The sequence below is a fragment of the Anarrhichthys ocellatus genome, unplaced genomic scaffold (genome assembly GCF_004355925.1).
Source record: "Anarrhichthys ocellatus isolate YVR2014 unplaced genomic scaffold, GSC_Weel_1.0 scaffold83, whole genome shotgun sequence".
NCBI classification, from domain to species: Eukaryota; Metazoa; Chordata; class Actinopteri; order Perciformes; family Anarhichadidae; genus Anarrhichthys; species Anarrhichthys ocellatus.
The window spans coordinates 1,385,095-1,410,343 of NW_022280113.1; the positions used below are offsets into that span (position 1 = coordinate 1,385,095).

Below are 25,249 nucleotides of genomic sequence, written 5' to 3' on the forward strand. Positions count from 1 at the left end.
GAGAGAGATTTGGCAAATTAGACGGATACCAGATTAAATAGGAATCCCGTTTGTTTGAGACTGATAAACTATTATTTGACTGTTTGTCAGAGACGAGAACAAAAGTGGAAGAAGACAAAGAGCTCATCTTTGAATTAGGCCACCTGCTAAATGATTTATATTTGCTTTATTTTCTGCTCATGAACATAACCACCCCTCTCAATTTAGTTTCTTGCTTGTCATCTAGTCGGGGCGTTAACTGTCATTTAAATCTCAAAATATATTAATTAACAATTCCTCTAATCTAAAAGACTTCTGCACACAATTTTGCAGTCGGCAGGCTTCTGTTTGAGCAGCGTGCAGCAACCAAATAGTGCAAACTGCATCCCGGTAGTTCCTGGGCCATTGGAAAGGACAGTGAGGAAAGGGGGCAGGGCATTCACCGTCCAGCTGTCTGATTGGTCGAGGCAGCGTTAGGCAGGCCGAGATGGATTTAATCAGAGATGTGCGTCACCAGCTGCAGTTCCAAGCCAACAGCCAGCCAGATACTGCTGGAGGGGGCAGTCTCTCTCTCTCGCTCGCTCTCTCTCTCTCTCTCTCGTATTTTTATGTTTTTGGGAAAAAAGTAGAGGTGTGTGTGAAGGGCGTCCATCAATGGAAGACGGAAAGGTTTTGCCTTCAAATACTGCACTACATATGTAGTTCCCTCTACGCAGAGGGCTTTTATTTTGGATCTTTATCTGTGTTGCCGCATATTGAAGTTTGATACACATCACTGCCTGTTCTGTGTGTCAGCAGGTCGGCAGCCTTCTGGATTAGTGTTGTGCTCACTGAGAGGGCCTCTGTTTTTCAGCTTCAGACGAGGTGTTGGCAGGCACACTGAATACCTTTGGCGCTCTGAATGCACTTCCTCCAGTGTGGCAGCTTTGGCCTGTGTGTGTGTGTGTGTGTGTGTGTGTGTCACTTTGTGGTTAATTGCCACTACTGTAGGAAATAGTTCTCACACTGGACAAAGTTAGGCTTTAATGAACAAATTATTTCCATTGCATTAATTTCCCACTATTTCATGCTCTCTCTCTCTCTCTCTCTCTCCCCCTCCTCCTCCCTTGAGTGAAGGCAGCCTCAGCTGTTGTGTAGAGCAGCCATATCTATAGGGAGTATAGAAGACAACATCATCAACGCATTTACCCATGGACCAAGAAATTCACAGCAGCTCTCGGGTCACTAGCAATTGGCAGCCATAATGAAAGCAGCCATTTCTGAGCAGCAGGGAGTAAAAGCAGTGCCATACTGGATCTAGTTAAGGTTCCTCATGGGGTCATACAGCCACAGACGCACACCGACATCCTCTTCAGCTTCCTCACTAGGATTTATTCGGTGTCCGACAGTTTTTCCTCAGCACCCCGGAGAAGAAACTTTAGCCAAGCCAATCTGTTTGGTTGCTAGCTGTCCAGGTCCTGCTAATAATACCACCACTCGGGCTAACACTCAATTAGATGGCTGGCCGGTCACCGCAACCACAGGGAAAGGGTCAGGCTGAGGCCAAACCAGCAGGGAAAGGGGTGTGTGTGTGTGTGTGTGTGTGTGTGTGTGTGTGTGTGTTTGTTTAATGAAGAGGAAAGGAGGTGTCTCCATGTGTTTGTTCAGTCAGCAGAAAAAAATTATGACCTTTTCATAGAGTGCGTCTGGGCCAGTAACATATGTTCGACAAGAGGCTGCATGAGGCAGTTAATTTAAAGGGACAGTCCACACCAACGTGCAGTGCATGCTGAAAGATTCAATTATACACACCTGCCGAGTACTATACACATAATAGAATGCACAAACTTACATTTGTGGAGACGTGATGAACATTTGTCCGTTGCACATTCTTCCCGGCAAACTGGGCCGTTCCATCACACACTGCTGTAACATAACTGGGCAATATACAGATATGATGTTGATATCGTGACGTGAGACTAGATATCGTCTTCGATTTTGTGTATCGTAACGTGTCATAATTGTCGTCTTTTTCTGGTTTTAAAGGCTGCATTACAGTAAAGTGATGTCATTTTCTGAACTTACCAGACTGTTGAAGCTGCTGTATTATTGTTCCACTTAGTCATTATATCCACATTACTGATGATTATTTATCAAAAATCTGATTGTCTAAATATTTTGTGAAAGCACCATTAGTTAACCCTACAATATCCTATTATGAAGTAATAATATAACTTAAAAAATACATGATTTGGGCTACCAAGGAATTGATTAAACCACACTTGTCAGATGTCAGTACTACCCAGCCAAATATATTTTTGGTTATATAAAGGTCTAATAATGAGTTAACCCAGGCATTAATACCTTGCTACCTGCATGTGTCTTTCTGTGTGCCCGTGTGCTGTGTCCATCCAGTGCCAGAGCCTGCTCCCACTAAGCCCAGTCCCGGCCCACCCCACCACCTCCACCCCGCCAGCCCTACGCTGCCCCTCTCCTCCTCCTCCTCTTCTTCTTCTGGCAATGGCAAGCGCGCCTCCTCCAGTAGCCAACTCCCGACCCAGACTCCCCCTCAGCAGCAGTGCCAGTTGTCCTCTGCCAGTGCTCGCTACCCGCCCAGAGAGGTGCCCCCGCGCTTCCGCCAGCAGGAGCACAAGCAGCTACTGAAGAGAGGCCAGCCACTGCCTGCAGGAGCCCTCAGCGCTCTCACCCTCTCCTGTTCCTCTTCCTCCTCCTCTTCGCCCTCATCGTCTTACTCTTCTTCTTCTACGACTACCAGCAGCACTTCCCCAAACTCTGCCACGTCCACTGCGAGCAAACACCACCCAGGTTTGTGTAAATACAGTAAACAAATTTAAATCGCCCTGGATTTGATTCCTGATTCGTTTTTTGTTTTTTCATTTTGACGCTTTTTTGGGGGCTGTGTACAAATTGTTTCACCCTTTAAACTTCGGTGTGATTTTGTTTTCATTTTAGCATATTTTGGCTGCGTGTTTAGTAATATTTCACTCAATGAGCTAATTAAGTCGTCCTTTAAATCTAACACTCTGCTTCCACCTTTGTTACATTGACTTTGATATTCCCAAATTTTGAGACAAATGCAGTAACATGCAGGTTTTTTTTTAGGATCCCACATTAAGCTATATTTCAGGGTTTGTTTTAGGTTTGGCTTGGCACAGATACGGCGGTGTGCAAAGCAGCATTGACAGATTTACTGCACTTTAAGCATAATAAATTTTGGTGATTATAATTGTAGTTTAACGGCGCACCTTCACTTCCTGTCGGTGTTAAATAATGTCCAGATACAGCTCTTAAATTATGTGGGTAGGCTGACCAAGTTAAAGCCAAATTAAAACGTAAGACTCAAGTCTAAGCAGTTTTAAATTGGCTGCTGCCCTTACTTTCCATTTCTTTGGCCGTCTCCTAGCTGTATGCTCGTTTCCAACTGTGCTATTGGTGTGCAGGTCTGGATATGCAAGTGCTTCTAACATTGGCAATAATAACGCCAAATTCTTTCCAAGCCTTGGAAAAATCCTGGTTGGAGGTTTTAGCCTAAGTCAGAAAAACACGGTTTAATTCTTAAAGTATGAAGGTATATTTGTGTCTTTATTACGCAAACAAAAAAAATGTTTTAAAAGCAAATTTCTTGCACTGCAATCAAAAATCAAGTTTCTAAGTGAAAATATATAAACTGAGAATAATTTATTTGTTAGTTTTGCTTATGAAACTAGAATTTTTGGTTAAAAAAAAAGAAATTTGCTTTTAAAACATTTTTTGTTGTTTGCGTAATAAAGACACAAATATACCTTCATATTCAAGCCTCTGCATGCTCTTTAGCTCGAATCACAAGACCACACACGTACACTCATCTCATCTCAGACCTCTGTAGCCAGCGGTAATCTTTTAATGAAGTCACCGGTGGCCCCTAAGATCACTAATACTGAACCTGCCTCAAGGTGCTCATTGTGCGACTGCTCGTGTGTATTTCTATATGATAATAAAGGATGGCCATGATTTATTTATATCATGGCAATTATATCTTTTTTTTTTCTCTCTCACACTTTATGGACATCACAGTGAATGCGCACTCAAGATTTTTTTTTTTTTAGATTGCTGTCATTATTTCTGCGTGCGTTCGTCCAAAGTTTTTCTTTTTTTGTTTGTAATGCAATCACAACCATCTGCTTAATGATGTACACACGTCCTCTAGCACAGGACACAGTGAAGAACATAGATTTAACGATGTCTCTGTAGCACACCACGCAATGTCTTCATGTCCAGGTTAGCAGGAACGCACATGAGTGTCTGCTTGCCTCGCTGGGACAAACGTAAACAAATGTGCAGCAGCTCTGGTGCAAGTTCTCGCTCGTCGGCAAACTACAGCCCTCTGCATCACAGAGGCAACTGGTCCTTGTATGCTCTGTCGCCGATATCCTCGTACTCGGGCCACCAATCGCAGCATCAGACTAAAGGGGAGGCTTGTTGTTTTTTTTGCAAGTTCTGCCTTATTCATTCAATGAAGAGTTATTGTTCGGTGCAGGGATTCCCCAGCTGTCGTTCAGGCACTAAATTTGGCTGCAGGCTTAACTCACTCAAGAGAAGCAATACCTCTCAGCCCTTAGATTTCAAAAGAATATATCTCTCATTTTGGCTTCAAGTTGAGCCTGGTTGAGAGTATTAACCTATAATGTCATTATTATTGACGGAGTCCAGCGGTTGTTGTCCTGTCTGGCCTTCACCTGGCCCCAGTTTTCCCAAGGGCGTCTCAGTACAACACAGCCCGTGGCGTAGTAGCCATTTGCTGTTTCCACCTCCTTCCACTCTCGTTTTTTTTTTTTTTTTTTTTTGTCTCGAGGGCTTCCCCCCCCTCACAGCCGGTTCTATCCCGCCTGCCTCGCTAATAGCCTCAAGCTAGTGGCCCTGTTGATGCAAAGATTGTGGCATACATAATTTAGAGAGAGAGGACGTTGTAGTTCAACTTACTACCCTGCACTTCTGCACTGCCTCTGCTATATTTACATTACACATTACTACTTTAGTAGTAGCAAAGCTTGGTAAATAACTTAAAATCAACACAAATGGAACTAGACCAGGTCTTTCTCTTGTTCGGCTGTGGTGGTTTTTGTAGCATTATGAAGGATCTGAAATGGAAATGGAGTTGCAACAGAACACCTTATTTCTGCATGACGTCAATGTTTGCCAGGCTACATATTTGCAACTCTGTGCCTACTCTACCGTGGAAGCATATTACATGGAATCACGTTATTCATAATTACATGCATCATTATCATAGATAAGTTAATAATTTAGCACGGATGGAAAGTTTTCAGTGTAACTGTTGGTAAGGGATGAACCCTGTTTTGAGGACATTTTTTCTGACTTCTCTGGTGAGGTTACTGTGGCCCAGAGGGATGTGATGATGTGCCTTCACACACTTCCACTCGCACATGCAAAAACACGAACACATAGATGTAGTGGCTGTGCAGCAGCAAGAGCACACTAGTCTGACCTAGTTGTGTCCTCTCAGATCTGTGTCTGCCTTGCAGGCCAGCTGGCTGAGTTTAAAGGGTATGCAAGCGTGCGCACACACACATACACACACATGTTTAGTTCATAAGCCTTAGCAGTAATATTGGGTAGATATCCTAAGGTGGTTTAATGTGCTTCCTTTGACCCATTTTCTGGTTACTTTCCTCACATTTTGATAAGAAAAAGCCATATTGAATTTAAGTGTGTGTGATTTATAACATTCCCGCTGGCTATCCGCACACGCTGCCCCCATCCACAAAGTCTGAAAAGGCAACCCCCTCTTAATTCAAGGGGCATTCACACCACCCCCACGTAACCTCTGCTCTCCGAACCCCATTTAATTGTCCCAAACACCAGACAGACACCCCCTGTCCCCTCTCCCTCCCTCCCGTCCCACACCCACCATCCCAGTCTCTCCAGCTGACTGGGGACCATTAAGTAGTCCGGAGCAGCCAGCAGCCATCCAGACAGGCTCCCCAGTAGCAGGTGCTGGAGTGTGGGGGGGGTTCTCAAGACTGTGGGAACTGCGGCCCAACAGCTGTTTGTTGGTCCCCCAGACAGAGAATGCAGCCAGAAGGCACTCTGCTGGGCACTGTTAAAACACTTGGCCCTTTCATTTGGGCCCTTTTGATCTGCAGGTAAAGCTGTTTTTTTTTTTTTTGTTTTTTTTTAAAGTATCTCTTATTTAAGTTAAATGCTCAGTGTGGATGTGGAACGGAGTGTTGCTTTTCATAAAAGAAATCGTGTAATGTTCTTCAAGTACCCTCTCACGGGCATATAGGCCTGCCTCTTCAAACATGGTACCATTAAGATGTAAAAATAACTCCCACTTAGATCTTGTATGTTTTTAAAATCATAATCACAAGAGCACTTGGCCCTAATGAAGCCAGGGAGGTATAGATTGCCCCATGTGTGTACACACACACACACACACACACACACACACACACACACACACACACAAGTGAGAGAACCCCCTAGTGGCTTAATTAATCCAGCCTCTGTCAGGGAAACCGGAGAAGTCACCATGGTCTCGCTCTCCTGTTTTTCCTCTTCTCTCGGCAGAGGTAAACAGACATGAATAATGAGCTTTTTAAAGCCTCCTGTGACCATTTCCTCAGTCTTTCTATTCCTCCCCGCTTCCGGAAAAACAAGTATGCCGTCTTTGATACGAGGGGGGCGTAAAGCGCCCCTCAAAGGGAGACGGAGAGGGTCTATATGAGGACAAAAGGCTCCTAAACATCCCCTCCTGCTCTCGTTCTGGTCTTGCATCACCCGGCGGTTTGTGCCGAGGAAACCGAGTGAAGCCTTCGGCTCACCGTCAAACGGAGGATTCCATTTTATTGCCACACTGTATCTCATAGTCTGTTCATGTTTTCTCTCACCGTCTCCCTTTCTTTTCCCACGCCGCTGCAAGTGCCGACACCTCCCCCCCCCAGACTATCCCTCGATCTATCCCTACCTCCCTCTCTCTTCATGTCACCTTGCCTCTCATTTCATTCAAAGGGGAGGCGAGGCATTTAATTCTTGGCTACCTGCCCCTATCTCTGATGGCAGCGAGTCTCATTATCAGAAGCTCATCTTCTTGCGTATTTCTGTTATTTAGCTGCAGTCCAGGTTCTCTGAAGAGAACACGCCTGTATCTGAGCAGCCCTGCTCCCTGTTGGAAGCATGAGGAGCCATAGAGGGCCCCGTAGTTTTTTTTATTTTTGACCCTTTTTTCATTCACAAAGCTTAACAGGAGACTGCCCTCCTAATTGCTACCAGAGTGGAAGCAGCAACACATTACTGACACATGGTTGCAAATGGTCGATGGGCAATAATTGTCCCCTTTTTTGTTGCTGTCTCTCCCCCCCCCCCCCCCAGCTAAATGCTACATCAAGACTTTCCCAAGAATCAGCAGACCTTTCTATTGGCATGTCTGCGGGAGTCGAAAGGGGAACAATCGGGTCATGTTGAGGTTTGCATTAGTCCACATGTGTTCATATTTACACAATAGCACTAGCATCCATTACAGTACAATGCAATAGTCCAGCGATAAATACTCCCTTTGTGGAGCTAATACTGCTCCCCTTTTGTTACCCACGTTATTTGCACTGCACTCAGTTTGCACAAAAGCCTGCACACACCGCAGATGCTATTAATACAAGCTCGGCCTGCCAGTAGCAGCAGTGTACTGGTGGGTAGTTAGCTCTCAGACATACTAAGAGGATATCTGTGTGAGCACTCTGAGAGTGGCTCTCTCGCTTTCTCCCTGACTGACCCCTTTTCATCCACGCACTCCCTTTTTCTGTCCTTTTTGTTTTATGTGAGTTTTACTGCTTGGAATTTGGCTCGTCCACAGTGTCTGTGACAGGCGTGATAAAAGTATGGCTGCTTTCCAGGCATTGACAGAGCTGGGACTAAAATGGAAAGAGGGGTAACGTCAGTGGCTTTTTAATGATGCCACCATAAACAAAACACCTACAAGCCTCTGACGGTTTGAAGTGGTAAAGGACCGGCTGTTTTGGTTTTGTTCCTTTCTTTACAAATTCATTGGGTGGGAAGCATGCACGCGCTAACTAAGAAAATTGTAGAGAAAGAATATTATTCATAGCATGACTATCCCGCCATGTCAAAACACCTAATCAACAATTGGAATGTCTTTAACCCATCTGTTCAATGAATACTATAGTTCAGTTCTTTCCAAGTCCCTTGAATATCTCCCAAAATTAGTCCTTAATTCACTTCAGCTTGCTGTATTTTGGGCACCGGGCAGTTTCTGCCTGACTATTTTTTTCCTCTCCACTTTTTAAGAATGAAAGTTTGCTTGGGAATGTTTGTGTGAAAGCATTACTTGGACATTTGTCATGCAAACTGAAATTAGGCCGTCGCCTTGACTCTCAAGCTCAAATTATTATCAGATGGCAGAGAAAAAAAACTGATAAAAAGTCCAGTTGAAGCTTCCTCATTGAAGGCTCACATCTGTCTTGTTTTTAAGTTCAAACAACTCCTAAATTTCCTCCAAACCAATTGGCACGGTCACAACAGTTGTGAGGGATCACTTTATGGTGGTGTGTGTGTGTGTGTGTGTGAGCGCACCATCAGTCTGACGACCCTGAACAGCTATAAGTCTACCTGGGGAGTGGAGATAAGCATGTTCAGGCGAAAATTGCATTCGCAGCCACTCTGTGGCATGTTGCGCAGTATCTTAAAGCCACATATCTGCCAGTGTTTTTCAAACTGACTCTTCCCTCATCTGACTGGATTGTTTTGACCACTGGGTCTTTATCTCATGATGGATAACGTATAGCTATTATGGAAATCACTGCAACAATCTGATGGAAACTAATAGCAAGAGTAATGGAAGGTAAAACAGCTTAATTACCAAACAGGGCAAATATTTTACAAACCCAGCCTGGGTCTTCTAATTAAAGGTTAGTGAGCCACGCTTACTGCAGCTGCTCAGGAGGGTAGCCAGAGATGTATTATTGTCTAGTAGGCTTCTAATGCTTATTAAAAATGACTGCTTTCATTGGATATGGTTTGGCATCATGTCTTTGTTCATTGCTTGGATGAATTTCTCCCTTCATACCCTTGCCTTGGCATGTGCACTTTTCAGATTTCTAGCAGTTGAGGCCTAGTGGTTAGGATGTTAGCATGCAGGATCGATACCCTCCCTGCTCTCACCCACTGGCATTAATAAGATCATTGATTAGCTGCCTCCCACTGATTGCTTACCCCTTTACAGCATTGAATCAGTCTATTATTACTCCCCCCTCTAATGAGATGCTTTTGTGCCTAATGAAAGTGCTTGTGTGCGATACCATGTTGATAAGAGAATTGTTGGAAATGCTCAGTTTTTTGGTAGTGTGCTATTGAATTTCTTAATCGTGCTTAAAGCCTTTAAGTAGTAGGACAAGATTTAGATGCAGTCCTTCCCTGATTGTGATCAAATATTTATCCACACGCATACGCATTATTATGTATTTGCAGGTAGTGAGAAGCTGGCAGACGAGCACACAAATCCAGTGTTCACACAGGCTTGGAGGAAGTGTTTTGTGGTGTCTTCGTGTGGTGCGGCTGGAGGAGGAGTAGGCCCGGCGGGGCGTAGGGAGTGATGAATGAGAAGCCGTCCTGGTTTCATTCCAATAAATGAGCGGCGTTCCACTTGGGCTTCCCTTCACATCCCCAGCCAGTGAAGCCACGATGGAGACGGATGGGCCTCTCACTGCTGGGTGTTAGAGAGCAGGGGGGAGAGAGGGAGGAATTAAAGGGTGAGGTAAGAGAGGGGAGACATGGACAGAGAGAGAAAAGGGGGAAGAGAAGCAGCTTGCTAGTGAGAGGGATGTAAGGGGCATAGACAAGACGGCTAGGGAAGAGGAAAGGAGTTGGAGAAAGAAGTTGGGGGGGAAAAGTTGGGAGGGAAGAAAGATGGATAAAGGAAAGAGAGAGAGAGAGGGCTCCATCTCCCTGTTTCTGTTTGGCCGACTGCACCAGGGCAAGGATATATGGATATGCCAAAGCTAATGTGACATGTGGCACGCTTGGCTGTGCATTTTGATTATGTGTTGGATTGTGGAACTTGCAAGTGACCATTTCCTGCCAAGGAGTCTGATTGCTAGCATTAACCAACCAAGAAGATAAAATTGGTCCGGGGACTTACGGCGGCAGTGTTACATGATGTTCTTTAGTCTAACTTAATGTATTTTTTCTTTCCCCATCCCCTTTTTGAATCCCTTTTTATTTTCTCTACCCTTTGTCTCTACTCCTGTTAGTCAATCTCTTCTTTCTTTTTTTGCATTGCTGCATCTTCCTCTTGAATTCTCTCTGACTGACTCATCATCTACACCTACTTTCTGTATTGTATTTCTTTGTTTCACTCAACCATTGTTTTTTGTCTCCCTTCTCTCTTTAGACATATCCCTCCAGAGTGGCTCTGTTGCCCAGTATGAGACCTCTCATTGGGGACACTCTTTGCAAGTTGACAGCTCCTCCAGTGCCAACAGCTGGGACAAAGTGATTACTGACACACGAAGTGACACAAAAGCTTGGCCCTCAATCAGCCGCAGTAGTGACCTCGGCCACCTAGCAGCACCAGAATGCTCCTTGGGCTCAGCCAGCTCTAACAAAGACACAAGTGCTGTCACTACCACCAGTAGTAATAGTTTTCTGAGAATGGCCACAGGTGCCGCAGGCCAGCAGGCCCACTACTCCTCTCTTAAAGCCAACAATAACATGATGACGGGACCTGGGTCAGCCAACACATGCGGTAGTAGAGGCTGGGGCTCAGATGGAAAACAAGATGGTATGAATGGCGGTCGAGTAGGGGCTCCCAATAACTGGGGCTCTACCAATTTTAACTTGAACCTCAATCCCAATGCCAACCCATCAGCTTGGCCTGTTCTGGGCCAGGAGGGTGTTGGAGGTTGTGGTATTGGCCCCAATGCGGTGTCAAACTCCCCATCCCTCCCACCAGGTATTAATGGCAATGGAAACATGGCAAATGGGAGCCTGGGAGGTGCCGATAATGGCGGGGGAGGCTGGGGTGGCATGATAAGTGCTAATGAAAATGATCAACAGCACCCTTCAACTAACACAAGCATGTCCTTCAAAATGGAACCTTCTAACCTTAACACTGATGGACCAAACCACACTAAGCAGCAGCAGCAGCAGCAAGCTCAGGAGCCTATGAGCCCTATCCATGGGATAACTGGCTGGGGAGGCCAGTCACCCACTGAATCATCCCAGCTCAATGGGGACACAACAGGCAGCTCTGTATGGGGTAGTGGAGAAAGCAAGGCAGCTGACTCTCCCAAGGACTCAGGCTGGGACTCAACTCCCTCTGGAGGCCATTCTGCTTGGGGCCGGCAAGGCAGTGGCGGTGGGAGTAGTTCAAGTGGTGGCTGGCACGACTGGGGGAAATCCTCTGGCGGCGGAGATGCATCTAAAGGCTGGGACTCAGTAGATGCTGGTAGCTCTGGTTCAGGCCAAGAGCAACAACCTAGCTCATGGGGCCAGCAGCCCAGAACAGCCCCAGCGAGCGACGGTAGTGGGGAAAGCAGCGAAAATCAGTCTGGCTGCAGAGACAGGTCCTCCAGTACGGATTCTACCCCTCTGCTACCCCGGCAGGACCTGGACCCTAGGGTGCTTAGTAACACGGGTTGGGGACAGACCCCGATCCGACAGCACACTGTATGGGAGATGGAAGAAGCCAACTCGGATCAAGGGAAGAGCAAAAGCAGCTCAGCTTCTACAGGAGGCCCCAGCTCTCATGTTGGACCCTCATCCATCAATGGAGGTACCATCAACCCGAAAATTAGCCCCAGTCAGAGGCCTAGGTCTGGAGAAAAAAGTGACAGTGAAGGATCATCATCCTCTGGCTGGAGAGCCCCTCCGCCTCAGCCTATCCAAACTGGATCAGGATGGGGGGATCCCCCACAGTCACACAGCAAAGCGCCGAATGGCACTACCAGTGGCTGGGGTGACCCTTTGCCTCAAAATGGTCCCAGAAATGGAGGCACACCATCCTGGGGTTCTGAAGAAAAGTCATCCAGTTGGAACGATGGCCCGACGAAAAGTCAGCCGACTAACTGGGGAGAGGGCCCCAAAAGCTCCCATGGATGGGGCAATGGTAACGCCGGCAACGGTAACACCGGCAACGGTAACGCCGGTAACGCCAGCAACAGTAACGGCGGCTCCAACGGCCCGAGCACAGGGGAGTGGGGAGAGGCGGAGGTCAAGAAGAATGGATCATCCAGCAGCCTGTGGGAAGGAGAAGGAGGTAATGGAGGAAGTGGTGGATGGAAGGAGAGCCCCAGGGGAGGAAATGGAGGAGGCTGGAGTAAGCCTGCTCCTGCTGCGAGTAATAGCAGCTGGGGGGAGATCCCTCGTGCAAACGGCCCAGTGCAGGGGAGCTGGGGCTCTTCCAAGCCCCAGGAAAGCAGCAGCAGCAGCAGCACTGGCAGCGGAGGAGGTGGCAGCATGGGTTCATGGGGTGGTCCTGGTACTGTGAAGCAGAACTCTTCGAGCTGGGGAAATGGTAGCAAACCGGACCAAGGCATGGATCCCACTGGCTGGGAAGAGCCCTCCCCTCCCTCTATCCGCAGGAAGATTGAGATTGACGATGGAACGTCCACCTGGGGCAATCCTGGCACAAACTCCAAGACTGTCAACATGTGGGATCGCACCAGTCCCAATAACAACCCAGGCAACAGCGGCCCACCGCCCAGTAAGAGTGGTGGAGGGATTATCCCCAACAATAACAACAATCACTCTGTCGGCCCTGGCAACAACAATCACCATCACACTCACCACATGCACCACCAGCCCCATCATGGCCAGCCCCATCATGGCCAGCCCCATCATGGCCAGCCCCCAGCTCACCTGCAACACCATGGAAACAACAATGGGTCATCCAACAATGGCCCCCCACATCCAGGTGCGGGCCCCCAGGGTAGACCCCCGCTCGCCAACCCAGGTAACACAGCATGACAGTGCTGTTGTGTTAAAAACCTAAATTAAAGTAATGATTGATATTCAGAAAATGCAGTATGTATGTATCAAGAAGATTTTCCTGAAAAAAACCCCAACAACCTAAACACCTCATGCTTTAGGGATCCAAAGTGTTTATATGACAGCATGCGTATGTTTTACTTAATCATATTACGCCTCAGAGTCTGTCTTGATAAGGAGTTGAAATTAAATATGTGGAGAGACGATTGCTTAAACAGTTGTTTTCACTCATTGACACACAAAGTGATACAATTACTAATTAAAAGCATCAATGGTTGTTCCATTCAAAGATTATTCTTTAAAATAATTCTCTCAGTGATTACTAAGCAGATACTGTTGGAGGTATTTAAGGCCTCTTAATGGTCACGCATACATAATCAAGACTCTGCAGCCAGTTCAAATAGGTCTGTTTGAAGACAAAGGCCATGCCTAAAGAGATGGCACAGCTCCAACACCCAGCATTCTCCTCTCCTTTTGATTGCGAATGAAACCATTGCCCCCTGCTGTTTACCAATTGCAGTGCCGCTAGCAAAAGGCATCATGGCCACCTTAAGACACATTTGTGCTGATCAGTTTTTACCTAATCACCTAATCAGACTGAGCTTGTCAAGGGCTTGCTGTGGTCAGGAGATAGGACGGCACTATCTTAACTGGAAAGCTTACTGTTGGTCTCTCTTATTAGCGTGCCACTACAGTGCTGTGGTTTTCAGTTGCTTAGATTATCATAATATAGTTTTTGGTAAAAAGAGATCTGATTTATGCATGACTATAATACAATATAATAGATTTCAAGGTCTTCAATTCAAACTCTTACTACTTGGGATCTTTCTTCCATTGTTAAATACTCAAGGACTGACTTTGGAGAAATGCCGTATAATTGCAAGTTAAAAGTAAAAATTGCTATTTTCTAATCCACCTCCTTTTTTCTTTTTCTTTTTTCCAGGTTGGGGAGAACTTCCCAGTGTTCAACCCAAGTCAGAGCCTGCTTGGGCAGAGCCAGCCGCTCCGGCATCATCTGTGGACAATGGCACCTCTGCCTGGGGCAAGCCCCCAGCAGGATGGGGAGACGGTGGCCACGAGTCCTCTGGACCCTATGGCAGGGCCAACGGACCCACAGGTTCTTCAGCCTGCAAACCAGGTAACACCCACACACGATTTACATGGACAGTGGTGTATTATGTCAAACATGGGAAGTAAACATATACCAGGATGCAGTACCTGTAGAAGGCTGATTGACGGTTACTCCTAGTATGTGTGTACCACCTCACTCCAGTTCAGGGAACAAAAGACCTGTATCATTTATGGCAATTAAGAAGGTTTTTTGTCAGTGCTACTGTAGTGTTGCTGGGATTAAAGCAATTCCACACCTCAGTAGGTCTTGGTTATTTGTGCAGTTGGTTTGCAATGTTGGAAATGGTAGAGGGAGATGGGGGCGGACAATGCAGCATGTCAAATGGCAACACTGGCACCAAGTGGTCAGGTTGAAAATGACACTTTTCTCACCCGCAGAAATAGCTTCTCTATTCTCAACGTGCATGGAGGACACGTCACAGATACTAAAACACCCTGACAGATAACCAACTAAATGCTTATCGCTGTTATTAATATGTTATTTCATCACTTTCACAGGTCCCAAACCTATGCAAGATGGCTGGGGAAATGGAGGAGAGGAGATGGGCATGTCTAACAGCCAATGGGATGCTGAGGATGGGGACATGTGGAACAGCCCCACCTCCCAGGAGAGCAGCTCTTCTTGCAACTCCTGGGGCAACGGACCCAAGAAGGGCCCGAGCAAGGTCAGAGAACACGCTTCTCTCTTGTCATAAATATACGAGCAGATGTTAATGGTAGGAATAAATGTCATTTAAATGATAATTTAATATTTTTTGCTTGTGTGCTGTCAGGGTAAGATGGGCAAGCCAGATGAAGCTTGGATCATGAACCGTCTCATCAAACAGCTCACTGACATGGGCTTTCCGGTAAGTTCAAGTTTTTTTTTTTTTGTTTTTTTTCTTCCCCCAACCAAGCCAAAAATGTGCCACCTTTTTTAAATTTCTAAAATTTGGATTAGATACAGGATCCTCTAATTAACGGTGCAGAAACACCTGAGAACATACACAATCAATTAAGGAGGGGATTATACCATAATAATGATTATAATAATAATAATAATAAATATAGCCATCTAAACTCGTGAAAGCTGTTAAAAAGGGAAAACTCCATTAAACCATGGTCAGTGACAGGCTCATGTTATCCTTGTGTTACAGAGAGACCCTGCTGAGGAGGCTTTGAAGAGCAACAACATGAACCTTGACCAGGCCATGAGTAAGTTCACAACATATTTGTGTCCTTGTGTGTGTATTGCAAAATGCTAACATGACTCAACGTTTCGTGGAATTAAGATCAGAATTATATTATTTTGCCATATTTCCACCTCAATTAATTTAAATGACGTCTCTTTCAATCAAATGCATAAAAACATTATCATTGCATTTTGTGACGCTGTATATTTGCTTGACTATACTTAAGTCCGCTCTACTCTTTTCTGCTCCCAGGCGCCCTGTTGGAGAAGAAGACGGACCTGGACAAGCGGGGCATGGGCATGTCTGATTACAGCAACGGCATGAACAAACCCATGATGTGTCGGCCCTCTGCTCTCTCCAAAGACCCCTCCGACCGCACTTCCTTTCTTGACAAGGTCAGACATTAAGCAACTGACCAGCAATCAGGCCCTTTCCAAAAATCTGTTGGAAAGGATGAGTGTAGTAAAAAAAAAAGTGGTTTTACATTTAATCTTTTGGGATATTTACCTTTTTTACCTTTACATTGTAACTATTCTGAGGTGCTTTATTGTCCCAATTAACCATTTATTTTGCTCTGGTCCAGGATGGTGGTCTGTCAGATGATGCCCCCTCATCACCGTTTCTGCCTTCCCCCAGCTTGAAGCTCCCCCTGGCCAACAGTAGCCTTCCCGGGCAGGGTCTGGGACAGGGCAACCCGGGGCTGGCCATGCAAAACTTGAACAACAGACAGGTAACAAATTGAAAAATAACAGAAACACAAATGTTTAAACACAAAACTTACACAATCCAAATGATAAACATGCAGTAAAAACTGTGAACTGCATGTGCATATTACAAAGTTGAGATTGTGGGCATTTTATGATAATATATATAGAACAGTATATATATTTTGTGAAATGGTTATTTTCCCTCTCTTTTAATGTATAGTATAAATCAGAGTTTATAGTTCCAAAATGGATAGCGAATTTGCACCAGCAACATGCATCATTATATTTTATTAACAAGAGAACATGCTGACAGATTGTGCTACCAGAACATATGCAGTGCAAAACAGTCTGTTTATCACACTGCAAATACATAAGCATTATTTTGGAATTCAGCAGCATGTGCAGGATTTCACTGTATATGATGCAGGGATAGCACCAACTGATGAATTTAAGTAGTTTTACACACACCTACATCTCTACCGACATGCACTCCCAAATCTCCACTTTTCTATTGCTCACTTATTTGTCTGACCTTGCCTGAAGTGCCTTTTGAAATCAGATAGTTGTTTTCACCCTCCAGAGGCAGTCATGGCCCAGAATAACTACAGTATGTCCTTGAAGCCCAAACAAAGGCCTTTTTTTTGCACTGAATATAAAGACCTTTTTAACAACATGGAATCCGAAATGTGGATGAGGCCATTTGATAAATGGTAAAATAGATCAAATAGTAACAATTCCATGGTCTACGACTAGCTGCCCTGTGACTCTTCAGTATGCTTTGGTGAACAAGTAGTAGTGTGAAGTTAGACCTTGAAGGAAAATGCTTTAAAATATGTTTTTAACATTGCTATGTTGGGGATATATCATAGACTCATGCTTTAGGTGCTTTGAGTCCCCAAACGTTTTATTTCCATCCAATTCAAGCGCTCTCATTCATGTATTGAATGAACTCATTAAATTCACAAAGGCTTGACAGTTGGATGTTATCCTTCCTCTTGAGGTATTCTGTTTGCTGGAGTGGCCAAGTATGCACACATGTCTTCCCAACTCGGTGGGAAATGTCCACAGTGGTTTGAATAAACGGGAAGGTTTTGAAGACGTTTCAGTGTACCTTTATGACTCCTGCTTATAGATACCCAGTGGAATGTTTGGCAGTAGTGGAGCAGCACAAACCCGGGCGATGCTGCAGCAGCAGCAGCCTCCTCAGCCACCAGTGCCACCTCTCAGCTCCTCCCAGCCTAGTCTACGTGCTCAAGTGCCTCAGTTTCTCTCCCCTCAGGTAGATACACACACTTAACCATGTACCTATTTAATGTGGGACAGACCAAATAAAAGATGGCTGGCAGATCTTATTGTTAATAAAAATGTGTTCTTAAGGACTTGCCTGGTACTTATGAAATCTTACTCTGATATTATAATACCAACTGAGGAGGACTGTAGGTGGGGCTGCTGTTCTCTCGCTCTCGCTCTCTCTCTGTGTGTAGCCTACATTCTGTATAGCCTCATATAATTATTTTACACTATAAAAACTAACTGGATATAGTTGATAATGATAATACATACTTAACTTCATTAGCTATATTAAAAAATATTCTGATTAATAATCACGAAAGACGTTAAATCGATAATTTGTATATTGTGACATCTCTACATCATACTTGTTGACAATTTAGAATTTTCAGAAATAAATCAGAAAAAATACATTTTATCTGGCACACATAAACACCACCACCAAAGAAAATGGGAACCACATACCATGCCTGTCAAAACCTCTTTGCTTTACACGACTCCTCTGGCGGACCCTTCCTCCGCTCTTTTCCTCCTTGCGTGCATGTAGCAGTGACTCGCTTTACCTTGTCAGAAGCTGCTTTTTTACAGTGGTTATGATTTGCAATGACTAACTTGCCATCTTTCTGTGTCTCCCCCCCCAAGGTCCAAGCACAGCTCTTGCAGTTTGCAGCAAAAAACATTGGTCTGAACCCTGCACTTTTAACCTCACCAATAAACCCTCAACAAATGACTCTCTTGTACCAACTTCAGCAACTGCAAATGGTGAGTCAGAGTCCCTCCTTCCATCTGTATTAGCAGCTGTATTTAGGTCTGAGGCAGAGAATGTGTGTTAGGGCCCTAAATCTAAATTTAAAGGAGATAAAACCAGGCAAACAATTTCAAAATATGATTTATATTGACTAACTAACATCCTATGAAGAATTAAGAATGTGTCTATTTGATCGTTATCACTGTATTGTTTTAATCATTGTGTTGTGCTTTTGGTTCCCTTCATTTAGGCGTACCAGCGTTTACAAATCCAGCAGCAGATGATGCAGGCGCAACGCAATGTTTCCGGCCCCATTAGACAACAAGAACAGCAAGTGAGTCCACAAATGCATCATTACACAAATATGATTCTCACATGATAACATTATGGCAACAGAGGAAAAACATCCTGCGTCGTTACAAGAGGAGTTACGCAAATTGTAAGAGAACGGCATGAGAACCGGTTACTTCTCGTTTAACATGAGCCGGCATATTAAACGGCATGTTCTCCTTTTCTTTTAGAATGTTAGTTGCTTTTGTTCGACAGATATCAGCAGCGTGCTGCAAGAAAACAGCCTATTGAAAGAGACGGTGCTTTTGTGCTTCCTTCTCACCGTTTCCTCCACTTTCCATAACGCATTGTTCAATACCCTCAGATCATCATTTTTATCTTTTCCTTATTTTTATAATCTTCTTGTTTTCCTGCCCCCTCACTGCTCAAAGCTTCTTCTATGACACATTGTTGTGACACCGCCTCTCCTCTCTGCCAGGTTGCACGTACAATCACCAACATGCAGCAGCAGATCCAGCAGCACCAGCGTCAGCTGTACCAAGCGCTGCTGATGAAGCAGCAGCAACTTCCCTCTCACTCCTCCTCCTCCTCTTCCTCCTCCTCCGCTGGTCTGCATCCCCCCGGTGGCCCCTCCGGAGGCCATGGTTCCGGCAAATCAACCCACGACCCCTACGCAGGCCCACACCAGGCTCCGGGCCTAGCCGACACACTGCACACCAAAGAGCCGCCGTCTTCGCCCAACGCCTACAGCACCTACCCTCTCTGTGAGTTTTGTTCAAACTATTTGAAACGTACTAATAGTAGCTGGCTTGTTGAGAATAGTCATTTTCCTCTGCAGCCCTTGAGGTGGTAACCTTGTCATGCATAAATTTGTACTCGTACCATACTGCGTGGCCACCCACAATTCATTCAGTGAGTGCGTCCAACGAGAAACAGTCCATAGAAATACATGCAAATTCATATTTAGGGTATTCAATCTGGACATCTGACAACATATTATTGCGTATTTTCCTGTTTTGTTTTGAGCTACTGGAGTTTTAAACAGAAATCGTCTACCACTGACTTATATATATATGATGGATACATTTAAAAGATTCCTTTTCTGTGTGTGCAGCTGGACTAAATCCAAACATGAATGTAAACTGCATGGAGGTTGGGGGTATGTCCCTGAAGGAGCCCCCCCAGCCCCAATCCCGCCTGTCCCAGTGGACACACTCCAACTCCATGGACGGCCTCTCTTGCAACTCCTCAAACATGGAGAACAACCTCAATAAGCACGGTATGACGAAGAACAACACATTATTCTGGATGGCCCCCACTGCACATATGTTGTATTGTAAACTACCACTAGGCAGCCAATGTTGTACAATGGCAGCTATCCTTCAGCATTGATTTGAATTTCAAGAAAAATGTAATTTATTTCAGTAGATTCAACAGTTCTTTTCTGTAGAGGAGAGATGGATGGACTTCGAAAATGTGTTCATGGTTCATAGCTTATTCAAGACTTATTTTGAATACAGCTTTGATGGAAAAGTTTGGGTAACTCGATAATGACAGTAACTTTCGTAAGTACCGTAAACCTTTGCCAATCGTAATCGGTCAGCCACCCGCCCTCCCACACGTGAGCTTCTCAGACTGGTTTGCTGACACTAGCTCGTTTGCACTCGCATTCCCCATCAGCCTTTTCTCTGTGCGTTTCTTGTTTTCACACATTCTGACTGAAAGCTCATTCTCGCTAAGACAAAAGCCGCTCAAGCTCTTTCAGTTTTTCTGCTCAATAATAACTGAGGTGCGTGACCTGCTAAACCCCTCCTCCCCTGAATGGGAGCGCTGACACCACAAATTGTCTAAGCTGGGAGCAGGGAAATGTTAAGTCCTTGAATATAATATAATATCAAAAATTCTTATATTTGGGGCAGTGTGGTATCAAAGTACATTCATACGTAGAACACACAGGCATGGTGTTAAGCATCTGCCAAACCACATTTGGCTTGTATGTTGTTCTAAGTAGAGAAACTAGCTAACACTAACTGACACCAACTTGTTGACCCCTTCACTTTGAGATATCATCAGCCATTTCTTTCCACGCCTTCTGTATTCAAACCTGTGCTGAGATAAGACTCATCTTAAAGTCCATTTTTGCCTTCCATGTATTATGTATTGACGCCCTTAAAAAGACATCCAGAGCATCGCTACACACGCAGATAATCTTACAGTAGACATCACAACCAATGCAATGTTATTCAGAAAAGACCTTCTATGCAAATGTATAACATTAATGTCGAAGCTGATTATGGGATGAGCAAGAATGAGTTTAAGAGAGTATTTTCATATATTTTGTCCTCTTTATGAAGTAAAACTAAGTTCAATTTCATTCAGTTTTTGTCTTTGCATATCCTAGGTGCCATAGCTGCTGCCTCTACCCTGGGCCCCCCCGGGAAGCCCCCCCATCTGGAGGACTCATACAGCCCTTACAATCTAATGTCCAGCTCTGAGTCCCCCACCAGCCCCATGGTGCCCCCAGACAGCTGGGGCCAGGGCAAGAGCCCCAATGAAAAGATCCCCAATGGGACCAACATTAACTGGCCCCCAGGTGAGGACAAGATCCAAATAGATAGCCTCTCAAGCTGCTACACATCCACCCACACAGGTGTTTTCACCTATGTTTCCTAATTAGAGCTCTTCTTAAAGCTCACGCTGTTAGTTTTAGTCGCACCCATTAGGGTGGGACAGCATGCCGTGTTATCATTCTTATTGAAAAATATATATAGTTTTGTGACATCATATAATTCCCACAAAAGCTTCACCCAGCTAGAGGTTGAATGGGCTTGAGTAATTGAAAACTTCTCTGTAGTTGTACAGGGCCTTTTGATGCTTTACATTTTCAGTAGTGATACTGAAAACAAAAGTAAGTCAAGTGTGACTGTGAGCCAGCATGCACAATACCTGGGCCCTGAGAATGAAGCGGCTAAAATGGAATTCAGACATTATTCCTTTGATTATTTTGACTTTTCCTACGGTGACGTGTCAAAATGTCCTCCGTGAAAACAGCCTGTGGTCAACTGCAATTCCACTGGGACATTTGAAAATCTAGTTCATGGTCCTCAGCAAGACCTGCAGCGACTGTAATACCGTATCAGCTAATGGGGATCCAAATTAAATAAAAGAGGAAGTCATAAATGCACAAAAAGGTTAATATTTTAGTTTTATACGCCACCCACATAGATTTTACATACACCCTGAAAATCTACACAAGTTCAAAAGACAATGCTAAAGCTGCCACAACAACGGGGGGAAAAAAAGGAACTGACTAATTAATATTTATATACACCAGTTGCATCAGAATAAGTATGAAGAAAGCAGTTGCTCAGAGGCCTGTGTGTATTGCTCAAACAGTGGGGAAGTCATGAGATGGTGAAAAAGTTCCTCAAGATCTAATCTTCTTGCTTTCATAACCCTTAATCGAGCACCTCGTTTTGCTCCGGTAGAGTTCTGCCCAGGTGTGCCATGGAAGGGCCTCCAGAACATCGACCCCGAGAATGATCCCAACATGACCCCTGGCAGCGTCCCCAGCGGTCCCACCATCAACACAAACATCCACGACGTCAACCGATACCTGCTGCGGGACAGGAATGGAGGTATGAACAGAAGCAAGGACAACAAATATTCATTTAAGACAACCAGGAGTCGAATCGGATGTTAGTTACTTCACTTTAGACGTGCTGACCCATGTTACTATCTACACCTCTTGCCCCAGTATCATGTGCTTTGTTCGGATGCATACATGAAGTTACTTCTTTTTTTTTTTTTTTTTTCTCACTGTCTCTGGTCACAACACTGTTGCCTATACGACCACATAGCCACTTCCCCAGCTCTGCCACTTCAGAATGACTCTCTGCCTCCAAGCAGCAACGACTGGCCAGTCAGTGGCTACTCTAGCTCTTTTCAGTCTCTTTCGTCCTCTGATGGAGGCGGCTCAGGTACACGTCCAGAGTATCTTCCCTCAATGTGTGGACCTGCCAAAACCTCTTTCCATCCAAACTGGAGCCCTGATACAACACTGTCTTAGGCTCCCTACTTATCCTAAACCTTACCCAACCCCTGACCCGTGTTTATGACCCTTCTTTTACTCCAAGTCAAACCTAAACTTGCACCCTCAGTACCTCACCTACACGTGACCTTCAACCATCTGTTCCTCTTTGACTCAACCCGCAAAAAAAACAAGCCTCGCCCCAACCGGTCATGATATCAGTACACACCCTGTGTTTGTGTGGGTGCTTTTGTGTGTGATTTTTCCATAATCGCAAGAGTTCAGGTCTCTGCATAATGAGTATTTCATTTGAGATGTGTTTCTTAAAATGACTGTTCTCAGACACTATTCTTCTTGTTTTTTTGCATTTACTCTAATTTAGAAGGAAGTCAGAAAAGCGGTACTTGAAACTGAAAAATAAACTCAAATATATACAGGTTGGAAGTAGTGTCTACTTTCACTTCAGCAGGTATTTGTGTTACACTTTCACAGCAGAAAGCTTTCGGGTGGATGCAGTGCACATTGTTAGTGGACAAGTATGTAACTTTTTTTTGGCATGTTTTGGTGTCAAAAATATTTGTTGAATTTAAATACGTTAAGAAAAATTGAAACCCACTGAAGCTACCGTTAGCATTAGCCTAACCAGTAAGTGACACAGGAACATAAGTGCCTTGTTGGAAGCCTTTTAGCCAGCTTTGTTGGAACGTCACATCGTCGTCTGTTACTGATTTGATTTTATTTTTTATTTTTTTGTCTTTGATGTCCCCACCCAGGAAAGCTGTCTGACATGAAGTCCACCTGGTCCCCAGGGCCCATCTCCCAGGGCCAGGCCTCTTTGTCCCACGAGCTGTGGAAAGTCCCTCAGGGGCCGCGCAGCAACGCAGCCCCTTCTCGGCCCCCACCAGGCCTCGCCCACAACAAACCCTCCTCCACCTGGGGTGGCAACTCGCTGGGCCTGTCCCAGGGCTGGAGCGGCTCCTACGCCCCTGGTGAGCACTCTCGTAAACCAATAGGCACTTATTTCATTTCTATTAGCGCCACCTAACCGACTGAGATCTGTCTCAGTCACAAACTCATTCACAGTTCCTCTGCACTTTTCAACCAACCTGCAATTTCAAAACATACAATTAAAATAAGAAAAAAGAAAGATGTAGCATCTTTTTTATTATTTGGCAACATAAATTCTATACACAGGAAACATTGCTTAGTCTATTGACACTCCTGAGTTCCTTACCAAGACTAGATCTCTTTAAAATATATTAACCTCATTACAAAAGAAACAAACATCATGTTGGTGCTAAGCTTTTTTTTTTTTCTTAGATTGCAGAATTGAAAGCCATTCACGAAATATGTTATTTGCAATGACATTAAATAAAGACGTTTCAACATGGCCTTGAATTGAGGACAAGCTTCCACCAAAATACAAGCAACGGGTGTCGATCTCTTTGGTGTATTTCACACCCAGCAAACACAGACCCGACTGAAGATGTGTAGGTGTGCCGAAGTTCACAGCTGCATTCGTGCACCAGCAGCACTCGCTATCTACGGTCTGGGGGATCACACCCTGTGAAACTGACGTCTTGAGGTTTACCGGCACTGTGAGGAAGCCTCATTCAAACATCGTATATGTGACCTTTTTTTGTCATAACATGTCTAAGTTCATGCAGATTGAAGAGGAACTACTTGTATTAGTGTCAGACAAGAATCATGTGTGTGGAAATGGATAACAGATGGTGTGTTCCTCTGTTGATTAAACCCTCACCTCAAGCCCTCTTGAAAAACCATCACAGTGGCTGAACAGTTTGAACAGTTTCCCTTTAAGAGCTCTATTATAAGGTCTAATAATAACAAATTTACTGACAACATTTTGTCTTGATAAGCTCTGTAGCTCTACGACCTTTCTTCTCATACGTACCATTATATATGACGTTTTTGTTATAGAGGGAACCACCTGGAGTACTGACAGCCCCAACAGGACCAGCAGCTGGCTGGTGCTGAGGAATCTCACCCCACAAGTACGTACTCTGTGCTGCTAATTCTTACTAGATTGAAGCCACAATGTATTAGCAGTAAAGCTGGCATGTTATTATTTGGAATTCAAAGATCTGGTCATGGATCCATTGCCATGTCTCACACAACTCATCTGACGGTTTAGGGGACGTAGGATACTTCAAATGTAAAAAATATTATTCTGCACTTTTAGTTTGCCTTCTAGCAAGTGTGATACAAAACACTTTGATATAAAATCAATAGTCTCAGGCAGAGGAAATATCAGCACAACAGTACTAAGAATAAACAATAAACTACAAAAATATAAAACATGTAAGGGAAATAAATGTTGGCTGAAACCACCATGTAATATTGATGGATAAACTCAAATATTAGCTGTAACTTGTGTGTTCTTGCTGTGCTCCAGATTGACGGTTCGACTCTGCGGACCCTGTGCATGCAACACGGCCCCCTGATCACATTCCACCTCAACCTGACCCAGGGGAACGCCGTGGTGCGCTACAGCTCCAAGGATGAGGCCGCAAAGGCCCAGAAGTCTCTGCACATGTAAGCCTCAGCAACGTCTTTGACATCAGCCAAAGTGGGCTTAGCGACCAGAAATGAAGGAAGCGTTCACCCTTTCTCCCCCAACTTCTCCTGCTTTTTTTCATATTACAGTGAAGCAGCTGTTACAGAGAATAAAAATGGGTAACACTTGGGGAAATCCTAATGTTCCCGTTTTCTAATGGTGTTTTCCCATGCTGCAACAGCTCAGCTCCAGACAATGTTATTTTTGGGGGCTGTCACATGGGCGAGGAGGTGGTGATTCATGCTGGAGTCAGCTGTAATGTAATATAACTGTTGTTGTTGTAATAATCAAATTGAGATGGGAGGAAACGCCAACTCAGAGCCA

The 25,249-nt window shown here is 44.7% G+C and overlaps 1 protein-coding gene across 2 annotated transcripts in view; it reads left to right on the forward strand.

Annotated features, from left to right (window-relative positions):
* tnrc6c2 (trinucleotide repeat containing adaptor 6C2) overlaps positions 1-25,249 on the forward strand; it is a 50,299-nt gene that overhangs the window by 17,521 nt on the left and 7,529 nt on the right. The window contains exons 4-21 of one of the 2 annotated variants that reach the window (XM_031874580.1): positions 2,374-2,784; positions 10,382-12,943; positions 13,922-14,116; positions 14,608-14,774; positions 14,883-14,957; positions 15,246-15,303; positions 15,534-15,676; positions 15,865-16,011; positions 17,121-17,267; positions 17,921-18,040; positions 18,277-18,360; positions 18,796-19,081; positions 19,432-19,596; positions 20,719-20,910; positions 21,806-21,955; positions 23,121-23,336; positions 24,289-24,362; positions 24,764-24,903. In XM_031874580.1, the coding sequence (XP_031730440.1) occupies positions 2,374-2,784; positions 10,382-12,943; positions 13,922-14,116; positions 14,608-14,774; positions 14,883-14,957; positions 15,246-15,303; positions 15,534-15,676; positions 15,865-16,011; positions 17,121-17,267; positions 17,921-18,040; positions 18,277-18,360; positions 18,796-19,081; positions 19,432-19,596; positions 20,719-20,910; positions 21,806-21,955; positions 23,121-23,336; positions 24,289-24,362; positions 24,764-24,903 (5,332 nt within the window). The remainder of the gene's footprint in view (positions 1-2,373; positions 2,785-10,381; positions 12,944-13,921; positions 14,117-14,607; positions 14,775-14,882; positions 14,958-15,245; positions 15,304-15,533; positions 15,677-15,864; positions 16,012-17,120; positions 17,268-17,920; positions 18,041-18,276; positions 18,361-18,795; positions 19,082-19,431; positions 19,597-20,718; positions 20,911-21,805; positions 21,956-23,120; positions 23,337-24,288; positions 24,363-24,763; positions 24,904-25,249) is intronic. The other variant, XM_031874581.1, reaches the window with a different exon arrangement.